The 16,032-nt window shown below is 39.0% G+C and overlaps 1 protein-coding gene across 6 annotated transcripts in view; it reads right to left on the reverse strand.

The window, feature by feature from the left end:
* ccdc178 (coiled-coil domain containing 178) overlaps positions 1-16,032 on the reverse strand; it is a 379,630-nt gene that overhangs the window by 280,093 nt on the left and 83,505 nt on the right. For all 6 annotated transcript variants that reach the window (XM_072570453.1, XM_072570452.1, XM_072570451.1 and 3 more), the window contains 2 exons: positions 9,707-9,860; positions 6,739-6,834 (listed from right to left, as the gene is read on the reverse strand). In XM_072570453.1, the coding sequence (XP_072426554.1) occupies positions 6,739-6,834; positions 9,707-9,860 (250 nt within the window). The remainder of the gene's footprint in view (positions 1-6,738; positions 6,835-9,706; positions 9,861-16,032) is intronic.

Consider the following 16,032-nt stretch of genomic DNA (forward strand, 5'->3'; position numbering starts at 1 on the left):
GGTGTATTGCTCATAATTTTGGTCCCTCTACTAGAATAGGGATGTTTTATCATTTGGGGCAGTTCAGAGGTTGATTGATTAATGGGTTGATTCTCACTAGACTGATTCCGGAGATGAGCGGGTGATCTTATGAAGAGAAATTGAACACTTCAGGCTTATACTTCTGTACTTTTGAAGAATGAAAGGAGATCTAATTGAAAGATATAAGATGACAAAGTAGCCATAAAAAGGATATGAGGTAATCTAAACTGAGAGGTTATATTTTTAGGATAAGGATTAGCAGGTTCAGAACAGAGATGAGGAGAAATTACTTCTCATAAAAGGTTGCAAATCTGTAGAAATCACTACCCTAGATTGTGGTGGATGCTGGGACATTGAGTAATTTTAAGGACGAGGTAGACAGATTTTTAATTAGTAGAGTTCAAAATGAGATAAGACATGATCAAATGATGGAATAGAATCAAGGGACTGAATTGGCTACTTCTTGTGTTCCTAAATTCTAAAATGCTGGCACTCACTTCCTAACAGTATTGTGGGAGTCCCTATACATCAATGAAAGCAATGGCTTAAGAAAGCAGCTCACTAACACCTTCTCAACAGCAATTAGGTATAGGCAAACAAAGGTACTAAACAACACTCATAATCACAACTTATTTAAAACATTGTCTTTGAACTATTTCCCTCAATACACTGGATAACAAAATCAATCTACATATAAAATGAACTTTTGGTTTACCATCAATTGTCATTTGCAGATGAGAGTTTCAAACTCCTACACTCATTGCATGCACTCACGCTTTCTAATTTCACTCCTGAAATGTCTAGCTCTATACTCCGAGATTGTATCCCTTAGTCTTAGATTCTCAACTGATAAAAATAGTCTCTCTAGATCAACTTTATATGTTCCCTTAACATCTGATAAATTTAATTGAGTTCTTTAATGATATGGATGTTGTATATTTAGACACAGTGCCACATCACAGGTTGGTTAAAAAATTACAAATTGTTGGTTTGATGGGTCTTTGACAGCATGGATTAGGAGTTAGCTAAAAGACAGTACACACAGAGTAGTCATAGATGGGCATCCTCTGAAGAGTTGAAAGTGATGTTCCCCAGGGATTGGTGTTGGGACCCTTGCTTTTGTTGTTTTATATTAATAATTTGGAGATAGGTATTGAGGGTAAAATCCCTAAATTTGTAAATGATACCAAGTTGGGTAGAATCATGAATTACGAAGATGATGCTGAGTGATGTCAGAGAGACACTGATAGGGTGGCCAAATGGACGGACACATGGCAGATGAATTTCACTGCAGAGGAATGTCAGGTAATGCATTTTGATAGAAAAAACATGGAGAGATTATACATGATCAATGGTATAAATCTGAGGAAGTACAGGAGCAGAGGGACTTCAGGGTTCATGTGTATACTTCTCTGAAGGTGGCCAGGCAAGTTGTTAAGAAGGCTTAAAGGATTGTTGGGTTTATAAATAGAGGCATTGAATATAAAAGCAGGAAGTGATGTTATATTTCTATAAATCGTTGGTCAGATCATATATGGAGTACTGTGTTCGGTTCTGGGCACCTTATTTAAGGGATGAGGATAAAGCCATAGAGAGAGTGCCAAGGAGATTTGCTAGAATGATTGTATCTGTCTGTAATGACATCAGTAGTGTTACAATATGGGGTAAATCCTCCTACTTAATTTAAAGTAGCAACACAGAAAATATTTACCCTATGCAATAATCTGTGAAAATTTGAGAGGTCAAGAACTATTTAAAGTAAAAATTAACAACTTTATTTCTTAAAGTATAACAGAATAATTAACTAACAACTATTTACAACTGCTTCCTCTAACATATCTTTTACTTTCCCTTCTATAATACTAGTCCAATAAAATTCCTGATTAAGATTTACCAGAAATCTAAATTTTCAAAACCACCCAGATGTCGAATCTTCTATTTATATCTTCCACTGTCTTCTTTTCTTTTTCTTAGGGATTTCTGTTGCACGAGTTAGTGATCGATAAAGGTACCTTTAAGAGAGCTATTCTCCGGGCAGTCTGCAGGTGCTGGTGGCTTGACAATTCTCCTCCCATCTGTTCAATTTTCCCTGGTCTTATACCCCAAAGAATCAGATTGTGTCATTGGCTTTTAAGGTTGTCAATATACTCAATTCAAACTTGATTGGAGTTTTTTGGGGTATAATTTAAACCGATTGGCCGAATTTGAATTTGTTTTGTTGTCTACAGGCAACAAGCTAATTGAGTTGTTTGACTAAATCTTACATTATATCTTCTTCAAAACACTTGGTGCTGTGTCAAGTAGTTCTGCAAACTTTTAACTCTCTTAAAGGTACAGTACACCCACATCTTCATAACAGTAGCTATACATATCAGGAAAGGACTGATATCTTTACCCTTGATAAAACTTTGACAATATGTCACCTGAGATCTTGGTATTAAGGTTTATCTAGGATATAGGCCACAGAAGCAGGCCATTCAGCTCAATTAGTCCATTCTAGTGTTTATGCTTCCCTTGAGCCTCCTCCCACTTTTCCTCATCCATAGCTTCCATCATGAGCATCTATACCTTTCCCCCTCAAATAGTTGAGTAGTTTCCACTTAAATGCATCAAACTACTTGCTCCAAGGTGGTAACGAGTCCCACATACTCACACTTCACTGTTCAAGTTCTTTTCTGCACTCTCTGGCATTTTTATTGATAGCTTATTTATAGCTTCTATCCCACAAAATAAAACATTCTCTCTATATCAACTCTATCAAAGCCAAAGCCTTTCATAATATTTAAAAAATCTTAATTATGTCACTCCTCAGCCTAGATTTAACAAGGGTGCAGAGATCGGTCCCTTTCAGATAAATATAGTCAAATTTTCCTGCTATCATTCTTATCAATCTCTTTGTCTCCTCTCCAGTGCTTCTACACCTGTTTTAGAATATGGCTATCAGAATTCCATTGTGTACTCTAAATTTGGTCCAGTCAAGGTTTGATACAGGTTCATCTTAAATTCCCCACTTTTCAAGTCTCTCCTTCTTGAAATAAAGTCATATGCTTGTTTTTTTAATTAATGGGCCTGTTAACGTTTGGCAAAATTTCTAGTGACTGATAAATTGCTACTCCAAGATTCTATTGTACCTTTACCCTCTGGATTTGCAATCTTCTATGTGAGTGTACATCCTGCAGTTGTGTTGCAGAAAAAGCAGCATTAAATTTTCTATCCCTTATTGTTCTATTCCCATCTTTATCCAAATTGCTATACTTCTCTATTGCCTCAAGCCTTGTATTTAGATTCCTAAATTTACTTTCACCGATCCCCCTCCTCCTTTTAGTTTAAAGCTCTATTTATAACTCCAGTTACAAACTTCCCAAAGTTGCTGATACCATCAGCATTTACGTGGAACCCAACCTGTCACCATCTTTCTCTTTCTGGCCAATGTCAACTGGCTGGATGGCAGGTTTGTGATTCAGAGCTGTGTCAACAGCTGGGGTTCAGTTCCCACACTGGCTGAGGTTACCATGGAGGATTCACCTTCTCAACTTCTCCCTCACTTGATGCGTGGCGACCCTTAAGTTAAATCACCACCAGTCATCTCTCTTTTTCTCTCCCTCTGTCTCTAATGAGAGAGCAGCCCTATGGTCCAGGAGGACTGTGGTAACTTTATGTTTTAATTCCCATGAATCAACACTCTTCTTCACACACCCAGCCTTTGAATCACACATTGAATTCTATCGAATGGTTGACACCATGCCAATTTATATGTGGCTCAGGTAGTAATCCGGAAGTTAACATCTATTAATTTAGAACCTATGTCCCCAAATCCCTCGGGAAGACCTCAATTTTTATTTCACCTCTCTGATGGTTCTGACATGGACCACAACAGATGGATCCTCCATCTCCAGTTCTTCTCAAGTCACATGGAGATAATCTTAAGTGCCCAGATATGCAATTAACAGAACTTCTGGAATTTCCAGTCTCAGCTGAACAGAATAGTATCTAATTTCCTAATAATTATATAAATTATCACATTCCCATTTATCCCCACACTTGATTTGTCTCCTGCACTAAGGAACTATGGTTAGTTTCGCCAACTTCCCTGCAGTCCTGATTCAGATCCATATGGATAGCTCACCTGTAGAATAAATTCCAGGACTGAGACTTCTCCACTAATTCAAACAAGTTTTTTATACTTGCTTGACTTGCAATCACATCATCTGGCCAAGTGACCAAGCAACTTTTCCCTCCCTGGTGGAACACAACATCTAGTTTATACTGTGCACCAGACATTTCAAGGGACTTTACAATTAATGCAATACTCTTGAAGTGAATTCTCTGTTGTAATACAGGAAATGCCAAACACAATTTGGTGGACAGCAAACTCCCAAAAACAGTACAGTAATGACCATATAATCTGGTTTTACCATGTTGATTCTGAGATAAAAATTAGCCACCAGAACAGAGTTTACTGTCCTGTTGTTCTTTGAAATACTGCCATGGAATATTTTCCATCCAAAGGCTGATGGGACCTCAATTTAACATCTCTTCCAAAGAGACATCATGCCCAACGGTGCAGCACACCACCAGAGCATCTGCATTAATATTTGTGCTCAAGTCCTAGAGTAGAATTTGAATTTGGACCTCTGTCAATCAAAGGCAAGTTTGGTACCAAGCAAATGGCAGCTAAAGATGACAACGGGAGATTTCTTTTTTCAGATGGTTATTAATCTTTAGAATTCATTACTCAAGACAGAAGGATGCAGACTCATTGTATATATTTAAAGTTGAGTTAGATTTTGTCAAAGAGCTATTGGAGCAGGCAGAAAAGTGGAGGTAATGCCACATTGAGGTTTGCCATGACTTTATTGAAGAGCACAACAGGCTCTAGAGACCAAATAGCCTAATCAAGTCATTATTTCTTATGTTGAAAAATGTGGTGCTGGAAAAACACAGCAGGCCAGGCAGCATCCGAGGAGCAGGAGAATTGACATTTCAGGCATAAGCCCTTCTTCAGGAATGAGGCTGGTGTGCCAAGCGGCTGAGATAAAGGATAGGGGGGAGGGAATTTGGGGGAGGGGAGCTGGGAATATGATAGGTGGAAGGAAGTGAGGGTGATAGGCCGGAGAGGGGGTGGGGGCGGAGAGGTCAGGAAGAAGATTGCAGGTCAAGAGGGCAGTGCTGAATCTGGAGGTTGGGACTGAGATAAGGTGGGGGGAGGGGAAATGAGGAAGCTGGAGAAATCTACATTCATCCCGTGTGGTTGGAGGGTTCCTGGGTGTAGGATGAGGCGCTCGTGTGGTCAGGGTCTGGCGATGGAGGAGGCCAAGGACCTGCATGTCCTTGGCGGAGTGGGAGAGGGAGTTAAAGTGTTCAGCCATGGGTTGGTTGGTGTGGGTGTCCCAGAGGTGTTCCCTGAAACATTCTGCAAGTAGGCGGCCTGTCTCCCCAATGTAGAGGAGACCACATCGGGTGCAACGGATACAGTAAATGATATGTGTGGAAGTGCAGGTGAATTTGCGACGGATATGGAAGCATCCTTTGGGGCCATGGAAGGAGGTTTGGGCGCAAGTTTTGCACTTCTTGCGGTTGCAGGGGAAGGCGTCGGGAGTGGAGGTGGGGTTGGTGGGGCGTGTGGACCTGACGAGGGAGTCACGGAGGGAGTGGTCTCTCCGGAACGCTGATAGGGGAGGGGAGGGAAATATATCCCTGGTGGTGGGGTGTGTTTGGAGGTGGTGGAAATGACGGTGGATGATACGATGTATCTGGAGGTTGGTGGGGTGGAAGGTGAGGACCAGTGGGGTTCTGTCCTGGTGGCGATTGGAGGGGCGGGGTTCAAGGGCGGAGGTGTGGGAAGTGGAGGAGATGCGGTGGACAGCATCGTCGACCATGTCGGAGGGGAAATTGCGGTCTTTGAAGAAGGAGGCCATTTGGGTTGTTCAGTAGTGGAATTGGTCCTCCTGGGAGCAGATGCGGCGGAGGCAGAGGCAAAGGACTTGGGAATATGGGATGGCGTTTTTACAGGGGGCAAGGTGGGAGGAGGTGTAGTCTAGGTAGTTGTGGGAGTCGGTCAGTTTGTAGTAAAGCTGTGGGAGTCGGTCAGTTTGTATTATTTCTTATGGTCTTATATTGCTCAAATACAGCTTAATACAAATGTGGTTGCCTGGGTTGAGGTTCAGTTCAAAAATTCCCACAGGCTGAACGGATGGCACACTGGCTATAAATATCAAAGCTGTTAACAAATGAAGTGTCTCCCCTCAAGCAACAAACAGCAACAAATTTGCATAAAAAAAGCTACAGTATGCAAGAGAATGTTTAGCATGAATTGGAAAGCACCACTGGGATTTACAGTACAGAGTATAATGGCTACAAGTATATTAATCGAGGAACCTGTGAAATTGATACTTCCTCCTACACAATTACACCACAATAAATGAGTATGTTAACAGGACTTTTGAAGTAATAATCATTACAAAGTTCTAAATTGAATATATAGGTGACAAAAGTAGAGGTAAAATCTTTGAGTAGGTAGCCACACGTCATTGAAATGAGTTTCTGACTTTCATTTCAGACTTGAAGCATGAAATTCTTGAATTTTCATTGAAAAGTAAACCACAAATTAAGGTAATTTGCCAGAAAACAGAAAACTCTGCAAATTAATCAATATCTAAAAGAACAATGTAGCTTGATGTTACATTTATTAAACATATTTTATAAAAAGTCTCTTACTCTTTCCTTAAGTGTGTTTCTCAGCTCAGTGCAAGCTGTTGTCAGGACACTTATCTCAGTGCGCTTCTCTGTACGCCTAATTTTTAATTGCTTCAACTGCAAAAAAAAGTCAAGGTATGCAAGTATTAGAACAACTTTTAGAAATCTAAAGTATTTCTATATTTTTTGCTTTCAATTATTTTCAATTAATTTTAGTTAAATAGAATGAGACCATGGTGCAACACAAAAGGAGTTCATACAGACACTCTTTTAAACTTGCCCTGCTGTCCTACAAATCTCCATTATTTAACCAAGATTCTTGAAAGTTTTATTTAAACTTCCTCCACCTCCCAATAACCAATTTATCATTAAGTATAAAATAAAGAATTGTGAATGCTGGAGATGTGAAGCACACAAAACAGAAATTGCTGGAGAAACACAGCAGGACTATTATCACCTGTGAAGAGAGTGTTTTTGGAACTGCACTCATCCAGGCAATGAGGAGTATTTAGAGATTTCATCCACATGCATAGGGAGGAAAAGGAGTGGCAAACAGATATGTGGCAAGAATGGCCCTCATTGCCCAGAAACTATATCAGTGCAGTCTGCGTGCTTTCATGGATAAGTCAATAATTGTCATGAAGAGCAAGGCCAGCATCCTTAGCATCTGTTGGAGAAGAGCATATACCAATACTCCATCACCCACCCTCAGCACCAAAGACCTGGTGACGGGGCACGGGAACTCTAGTTCACACAATGCTTATATTATTTTCCCACCCAGGCCTTGCCATATGAGATGAACATGATTGATTTGGTTACTCTGTAACCCCTCCCCTTGAAACCAGTGTGCCCCTGTCCATGGACAACCACCTCCTTGTTCATTACCCCGCACCAAGCCATGCTTTACCATATTTCCCCCCCTTACAAATTTTGATCCATAAATGCACAACAAGTTAACATTTCCTATTAAATTCAGTCTGCTTTTGGTATATGTTGTCTAATCTCTGCAATCATTCATTCCAATAGTTCACAGATATGTCAAGATGCCAATTACTCAACTCTAAAGGTAGCCTTAAATCCTTTCTATTTATTAAGCCTACCCATAAAACTCCCATCTCCAAACCATGCCCTTTGGATATTAACGTTTTTGTCACTGGGAACGGTTCAAAAGTATTTGCTCCATCAATGCTTTTATGAATATAAACAGCTATTGAACATAGACTATTACAGCACAGTATGGGCCTTCAGCCTTCAATGTTGCACTGACCTGTGGAATCAATCTGAAGCCCATCTATCCTCCACTATTCCATTTTCATCCGTATGCTAATCCAACGACCATTCAAATGTCCCTAAAGTGGCCGAGTCTACTACTGTTGCAGGCAGGGCGTTCCACACACCTACTACACTCTCTCTAACGAAACCAGCCTCAAGTCCCTCAACCTTTCGTTGTAAGACCTTCCCTCCATACCAGGCAACATCCTAGTAAATGTCTTCTGAACCCTTTCCAAAGCTTCCACATCCTTTCTATTGTGCGGTGACCAGAACTGTACGCAATACTCTTGAGTGTGGCCACACCAGAGTTTTGTACGGCTGCAACATGACCTCATGACTCCGAAACTCAATCCCTCTACCAATAAAAGCTAACACACCGTATGCTTTCTTAACAACCCTATCGATCAGGGATCTAGGTACATGGACACAGAGATCTCTCTGCTGATTTACACTACCAAGAATCTTAACATTAGCCTTGTATTCTTTGTTCTTGTTGCTCCTTCCAAAATGAATCACCTCACACTTTTCTGCATCAAACTCCATTTGCCACCTCTCAGCCCCCTCTGCAGCTTAATTATGTCCCTCTACAATCTGCAACATCCTTTGGCACTATCCACAACTCCACCGACCTTAGTGTCATCTGCAAATTTACTAACCCATCCTTTGAAGCCCTCATCCAGGTAATTTACAAAATAGCTCTTTCAGATATTCTCTTGACTTCAATGGAGAAAAAACCCAATTTCTCTTGTCTCTCCACTGAACTAAAGGGTTTCATCCCTTGTGCCATTCTAATAAATCTCCTCTTCAACCTTTCAAACACTTTGATCTTATTTCAGAAAGTATGGTGATCTAAATTGACACAATACTCCAGCTAGTGTTTATCAGTGTTTTATAAAGGTTTAATGTAACTGCCTTGCTTTTTCACCTTAAAAGTCCATTTATAAAGCAAAGAATATCATAAGCTTTTTGAACAATCTGATGAATTTATCCTTCACAGATTTGTGCAGGTCTCTCTGTTTGAGTACCCCTTTTAAAATTGTACCAGAAATTGAGTTTCCACAGCACAAGTTATTTGCAGAAATAGGTGCCAACTTTGGAAATAGGGCTAAACTGTTGTCACCATCTAGGATTCCATTTGTTTGTGTCTGACATCAGGTTGATACCAACTGCAGGAAATCTCCTTGGTAAGTAATATGTTTTATTGAATATAGTAACTTCTAACTATGCAAAGGATAAATATTTCAGATGAGGCTTCAAGATATAACCACCACCCAGCAGTTCTGATAGTCACATAATCTTACATATTGATAATGTGACTGTGTTATTCATATATAACATTAATTTTTTAGACTGCAGATGAAAGAAGTGGTAGTGGATAAGGCAACTGTTATATATCCCACACGATTTTCCTTTCCACCTAAAAAAAGGCAGTTATCTACCAGCATCTGATCTAATATTCCACTTCTTTTTGAAGTTTGAACTGCATTTCTGACAATGTACAAATTGCAGCAGGAGTAGATCCATGGAAAAACATGGTTAATAATTCACTCAAAATGCTTGAGCAGACATTTTAGCTTCTAAAATATACATATTTGCTGTGTTTGATATCTGTGTATATATCAAATCCAGATACAGATGCCAAGACTTTGCATTAGGAAATGATGGTTAAGCTATCTGTCAGAAAATCAGCCCAAGTAAAACCAAATTATAAACTTACGCTCTCTGCTTTGATATTTCTCTGTTGTTCCATTTCAGCAGATTCATTAATAAGTTGGTTGTATAATTCTTCTGCTTCTAGAAGTTGCTTCTGAATTTCGTTCTCCCGAGTAGTATATATATCAAAGAGATCCTTGGCATTGATCAAGTCTTTGCTATTAAATAGAAAACATGTATTTAAAAAGTAGTTTTAATTCCTGTTTATATCATGTTACCTTTCATTGGATTAGTTTATACATCATCATACATGAGATTAGTGCAAAACAAAACCAAACAAAATGGATAATTGGAATTGGGATAAGGGCTGGGATAAGACAGTACATTCAGGATGGTAACTGTGACTACTGGAATGTCACAGGGATCAGTGCTTGGGCTGCAATTATTTACAAAATATATTAATGATCTGGATGAGGAAAGTGAATGTAATATTGCCAGGTTTATGGAGGACACAAAAATAGGTATGAAAGCAAGTAGTGAAGTTAACATAAAGCATCTACAGAGACTTAAAAACAGGTACATGAATAAGAAATATTGCAGATGGGATATAATGTGGAAAAATTTGAGGTTTTGCATGTTGGCTGGAAGAAAGAAGGAACTGAATATTATTTGAGAGAGACTACAGAAAGCTGCAGCACAGAAGGATTTGGGGTTCTTATGGTTGAATCACAAAAAGCCAATTTACAAATTCAACAGGTAGTAGAGAAGGCAAATATTGACCCTTAGTTCTTAGGGAATGGAGTATAAAAGTAGAGTGATCTTGCTAAAACTTTATAAGGCACAAGTCAGACCACACCTATGACAGTTTGCTCCCCTTAACTAATGAAAGATATACTGACATTAAGGGGCCCAGAGAAGATTCAATTGGTTGATCATTGGTATGAAGGGATTTTCTTATGAGAAGAGGTTGAGTAGAATGGACATGCAATCATTGGAATTTAGAGGAATGAGAGGTGAATTGAGGGAAACATATAAGATTTGTTGAGGACTTGACAGGGTAGATCCAAGAGTTATTTCCACTTGTGGTGACAGTCTAGGACCAAAGGCCATTAACTCTCAGTAAGGGCTCACCCATTTAAGATTGAAATGAGAAGAATTTTTTTTCTCTCATTGGGTGGTGAGCCTACTGGCACTAAATTCTTTACTGTAGGGGACTGTACACACTGGAGGTTAACTGTATTCAAGACTGAGGTTGATAGTCTTTTTATCAGTAAAGACATCAAGCGTTATTGGGATAAGACAGGAAAATGGAATATAGGATTATAAGCTTAGCCATGTGTCATTGAATGGCAGAACAAACTTGATAGTCACAGACTGTTCTACTTCAGCTCCTAAATCTTATGGTTTTATGTACAATCAACTATTCAAATGATACATTATTTTGATAACAGGTAGTACTCCTCAACAAAACATCAAGAAAAACATGCATATTTATTTATATATAGTTATGATATTTTTCTAATGATGACCCATTAATAAAACATTTACCGTAAGATAATCTAATCAGCTCCTTAAAGAAATAATGTTTCATGAAAAAAGTGAAGCAAACAACTCACCATTACTTGCAACACAAAATACCACGTTAAGCCATCAGATCATCACTTGCATGTTGTAACAATAAACTATGCTTATTTGTGTTCTTCTATCCCAAATACATGCTGTGAATTGTAGGATGAATTGAATATAACTAAATTCACTTTAAATTTACACTCAATCCTTGGAATCAGAAACAAGTATCTGCTGTAACCTTTGTAATGTATCAGACGGTAAACTACACTGTATGCTAAAAATTGTCTTTGAAAGTGTTAATGATATTGCTGTAACTTCCATAAATTCAAAACTTAAAGAACTCTAAGAAATTATACAACTGCATCTGAAAATCAAAGTATTCTGACAATCATTCTAACCATGTTGACATTGTCTTTTTTTAACAATAGCTGTAGTGGAAAGAATTTCCTGATAATTGTGCCTGACAAGCTGTCACAAAAATGTATAAATGTGCAAAATCCCAATAAGACCACCAAAATGACAAATTTGCCTGATTGCTAATCGGAACAAAATCAATTCACACCAGGTTTCTTCAGTAACAAAAACAACAACGCTGTTTGTTCCAAAACATTTAACTTCAATAAGAGCAAAATAACTCCTAATGCATGCAACTTCAATTATATCACTTCAAAACCCCAGATACACAGACACATCAGATTGAGGGTCACAAAAGTTAAACAGTTTGACACCTATTTAGATGGAAAAAAAGTATATGCAGATAATAAAATACGGAAGATCAAAAATCCAGACCACAAGGTGGAAAATTATTTTCCTCTCAGTCCTTTTAATTTTTGCAAATGAGATACTTTGTTGGCTGCAGAATAGTGGCCATCCTTCAATTCAGTAGTTGATCAAGGGAACATTGGTCTTTTCTTGTATGAATTCCTTCTTTTAAGCTTTTTTATTTCTTTATGTTTTTCCCCATATGATGAAAGAGAGAGATTGAGAGAAAAATGACTTGAGATGCTTTCTATCTGCAGGATGGAGGTGTTTCTTTCTTTTAGCAGGTCCAGCTTTTTAACACTCTACTGCTCAACTAATCAGAGGCTGTTGCCAGACAAAATTTCCTTAACTCAAAGGATTCCTGGTGCTGCTCATTCTCCAGGTCTCCATATGCTTCCAAAGTGCCACATTTGTTATGATCCTAGTTGATGTTATTACTGGACAAGTCAGATGCTGGACTGAAATTTGTCTTGACTGATAATTAAGAACATTAACAGGGCGGTCTTTCACTAAAATGTAAGCAAAAACAATGCTGTAGATTTGGAATTAACAATAAACCAGAAATTTAATATGACAAGAAATCAAGATAAAATTGAATAAACCAAACTATAAGTATTAAAAACATAATTTGAAAAAAAGGTGGAACACATGCTAAAAAGTAATATTCCATCTGTTCCTTATAATACTTAACCACTAGAGAGAATTCCATTTACTATTAAATCTTCAGGGTTTAACTTAACTGTTTCTTTCAATTCCCAGTCTTGACAGTCTGACAACATCTTCCTTGAGTCTTTACACAACTGAGCTTAGACATCCTCAGCTTTGAATAACTCCTTTCAGATTCTCACTAAACAATTCTGGTCCGGAAATTTCAAACTAAACTCTTTATCATGAAGTAAGCTATTGGCTATCAGCTCTAAACCATTCCTTTTCTTCAGGAGAAACTGGTTTACCTAACCTCTAATTGTGTAATGAAATCTAAAGAATTTCCAAGCAATGGTAGTTTACTCTAAGCAAAAGCAATAAAACATTTCCAAATTCTTCTAACTGAAATCCTAACGCTCTTCAATACTTAATGTGTCTGCTTGTAAGAACTCATATGATGCAAACAAATTCCCATTAGCCCACCAGAAACTATTTTTATCATTCTGTTTATTTTAAAATCATGGTTCCAGAAAATCTGACAAGTTAGCCCCTTTATACAAAGATCAAAATCTATATACCATTAGTTCAAAATCTGAAACTTAAATAAATGATATCAAAACATGTATGGATCACATTCCTAAACTGCATATTGCCCTGTTCAACAATATGGGACACTTTGTTCTCAAGTACAAAACTTTCCTGGTATTCCAGTTATAGCAGTCCAACTTCCAGGGAGCCTTGTTTCCAGAGAGCAGAGTCAGAGGGATAAGCATGGAGCAGTGAGCATTAACTAACTTATGTTGGGGATTTGCAGCCTTGTTTTGCAGGGAGCTGAGTCAGAGGGAGGAGCACGGAATGGTGAGGATAAAACTGACTTACCCTAAGAATTTGCGGCTTTATTTCCAGGGACTGGAGTCAGAGGGAGGAGCATATGGAGTAACTGATACCAGATCGTAAAAGTGATGTCACAGGAGGTGACCTGATTGGATGGTTGAAAATCTGTCTTCAATTTGAAAACAAAACCTTCAAAACCAATTAATAAATAATTAATTAACTATCTAATAAATTAATTAACTCAGTAGAGATGGCTAGGCAGGTGATGTGCTGTAGCTGCATGATGTAGGAGTTGGCAGATCCTATTGTGAGCTGCAGGGAACATATATGCAGCAAGTGTTGGTTGCTGGAGGAACTTTGGCTCAGAATTGATGAGTTGGAGTTTGAGCTTCGGACACTGTGGCATATCTGGGAGGGGGAGAGTTACCTGGGCACTCACTTGTTTCAGGCGGCGGTCACACCTGGCAGATTAAGTACCACAGATTCGGTCGGTGGCCAGGGACAGCAGGGTGTGACTGCAAGGGAGGCAGGTAGAGAGATCCTGTATTGAGGAACAGAGGAACCTCAGTTCTTGACCTTGTCGAACAGGTGCAAGGTACTTGCTTCCCTATGTGGATGAACAACACAGCTGTAGAGAGAATGAGCCAGCTGACCATGGCACCATGGTACAGGAGGCCATTCGAGAAGGTGGAGCAAAAAGACAAGTGTAGGGGATTCTATAATTAGGGGAATAGATAGCATCCTGTGTAAGCAGGATCAAGAGTCCCATATGGTGTGTTGCCCTTTCGGTACCAAGGTGAGGGACATTTCTGAACAGCTTGAAAGGATATTAGAGAGGGAAGGAGAGGATCCAGTTTTGTGTTCCACGTCAGGACAAACAATATATGTAGGAGAACCTGTTTAGGGTTATCAGGAACTAGAAACTAAATTCAAGAATAGGTCCTCAAGGGTTCTAATCTCTGGATTAGTACCTGTGCCATGTGCAAATTGGCACAGGGATGTGAAAATAAGGGAAGTAAATACTTAGCTAAAAGAGTTGTGTGGAAAAGAGAGGTTCCTTTTCATGGGGCACTGGCATCAGTGTTGGAACAGGAGGGATCTGTACCATCGGGACAGTCTCCACCTGAACCAAGCTTGAACCAATGTTCTAGCGATAAGGGTAAATAGGGTGGTCAAGAGGACTTTAAAATAGAAAGTGGGGAGGAAGGGAAGGGTAAAACTGAAAGAAGTTTAATGGCCAATGGGAAAGAAAGTAGCAGCTTAATATTTGTGGGGGCAGATTCAACTGCATAAGAAAATATGAAAATAAAGAACTCAGTAGAGGTTATTAAAGTCTCCAGAACACAAAATAGGACAAAGTGTTTTTTAAAGAGTTAGGAATCAAACTTCAAGCACATTGGATAAAAGGATGACAATGAGAAGACGGGTGGTAAATACAGGACTGAAGATTTTGATCTGAATGTACGTAATATACGAAATAAGGTAAATGAGCTTGTGGCACAGATCAAAATTGGCAGGAATGATGTGGTGGTCATTATGGAGTTGTGACTGCAAGGATGTCAGAACTGGGAACTAATTATTCAAGGACATGCATCCTGTCGAAAAGACAGGCAGGTGGGCAGAGGAAGTGGGGTTGCCTTGTTAGTAAGAAATTAAGTCAATAGCAAGAAACAATGTAAGGTCAGATAATATAGAATTTATGTGAGTAGAGTTGTGGAACCACAAAGGTAAAAAGAAAACCAGAATGGGAGTTATGTAAAGACGTCCAAATAGTAATCAGGAGTTGTGCAATAAGGCAGATTTGATAAGGGAGCTTAAGGTGAAGGAACCCTTAGGAAGCAGTGACCATAGCATGATAGAATTTAGTCTGCAATTTGAGAGGGAGAAGTGGAATCAGAGGTATCGGTATTACATCTGAATAAAGGCATCTAGAGGCATGAGGGAGGAGCTGACCAGAAATGGGAAAGGAGCCAAGCAGGAAAGACAGTGGAACAGGAATGGCAAAAGTTTCTGTGAGTATTTCAGGAGACACAGGAAAAATTCATCCCTAATAAAAAGAAGCATACAAAAGGGAGGATAAGGCAATCAAGGCTGACAAGGGAAGTCAGAAACAGCTTAAAAGCAAAAAACAAAACATATAACGTGCTAAAGGCACGTGAAAAGCCAGAGGATTGGGAAGCCAACAAAGACTAACAGAGGACAACGAGAAAGAAATAAGGACGGAGATGATTAAATATGACGGTAAGCTAGCCAGTAATATAAAAGAAGATTGCAAGAGTTTATTTAGATATATAAACAGCAAAAGAGAGGCAAAAGTGGACATTGGGCTGCTGAAAAATGACACTAGAGAAGTAGTAATGGGCAACAAAGAAATGGCAGAGGAACTGAACAAGTACTTTGTGTCAGTCTTCATCGTGGAAGACATGAGTAACATCTCAAAAAGTCATGAGAGTTGGGGGGAGGGGGGGGGGAGGCAGATTGAGTATGGTGGCCACAGTAAGATCGGTAAGATGTTAGAAAAATTGAAAGGTCTGAAGGTGGATAGATGGACTACACCCATGAGTTCTGAATGAAATAGCT

Source organism: Chiloscyllium punctatum, chromosome 5 (genome assembly GCF_047496795.1).
Source record: "Chiloscyllium punctatum isolate Juve2018m chromosome 5, sChiPun1.3, whole genome shotgun sequence".
Classification (NCBI taxonomy): domain Eukaryota; kingdom Metazoa; phylum Chordata; class Chondrichthyes; order Orectolobiformes; family Hemiscylliidae; genus Chiloscyllium; species Chiloscyllium punctatum.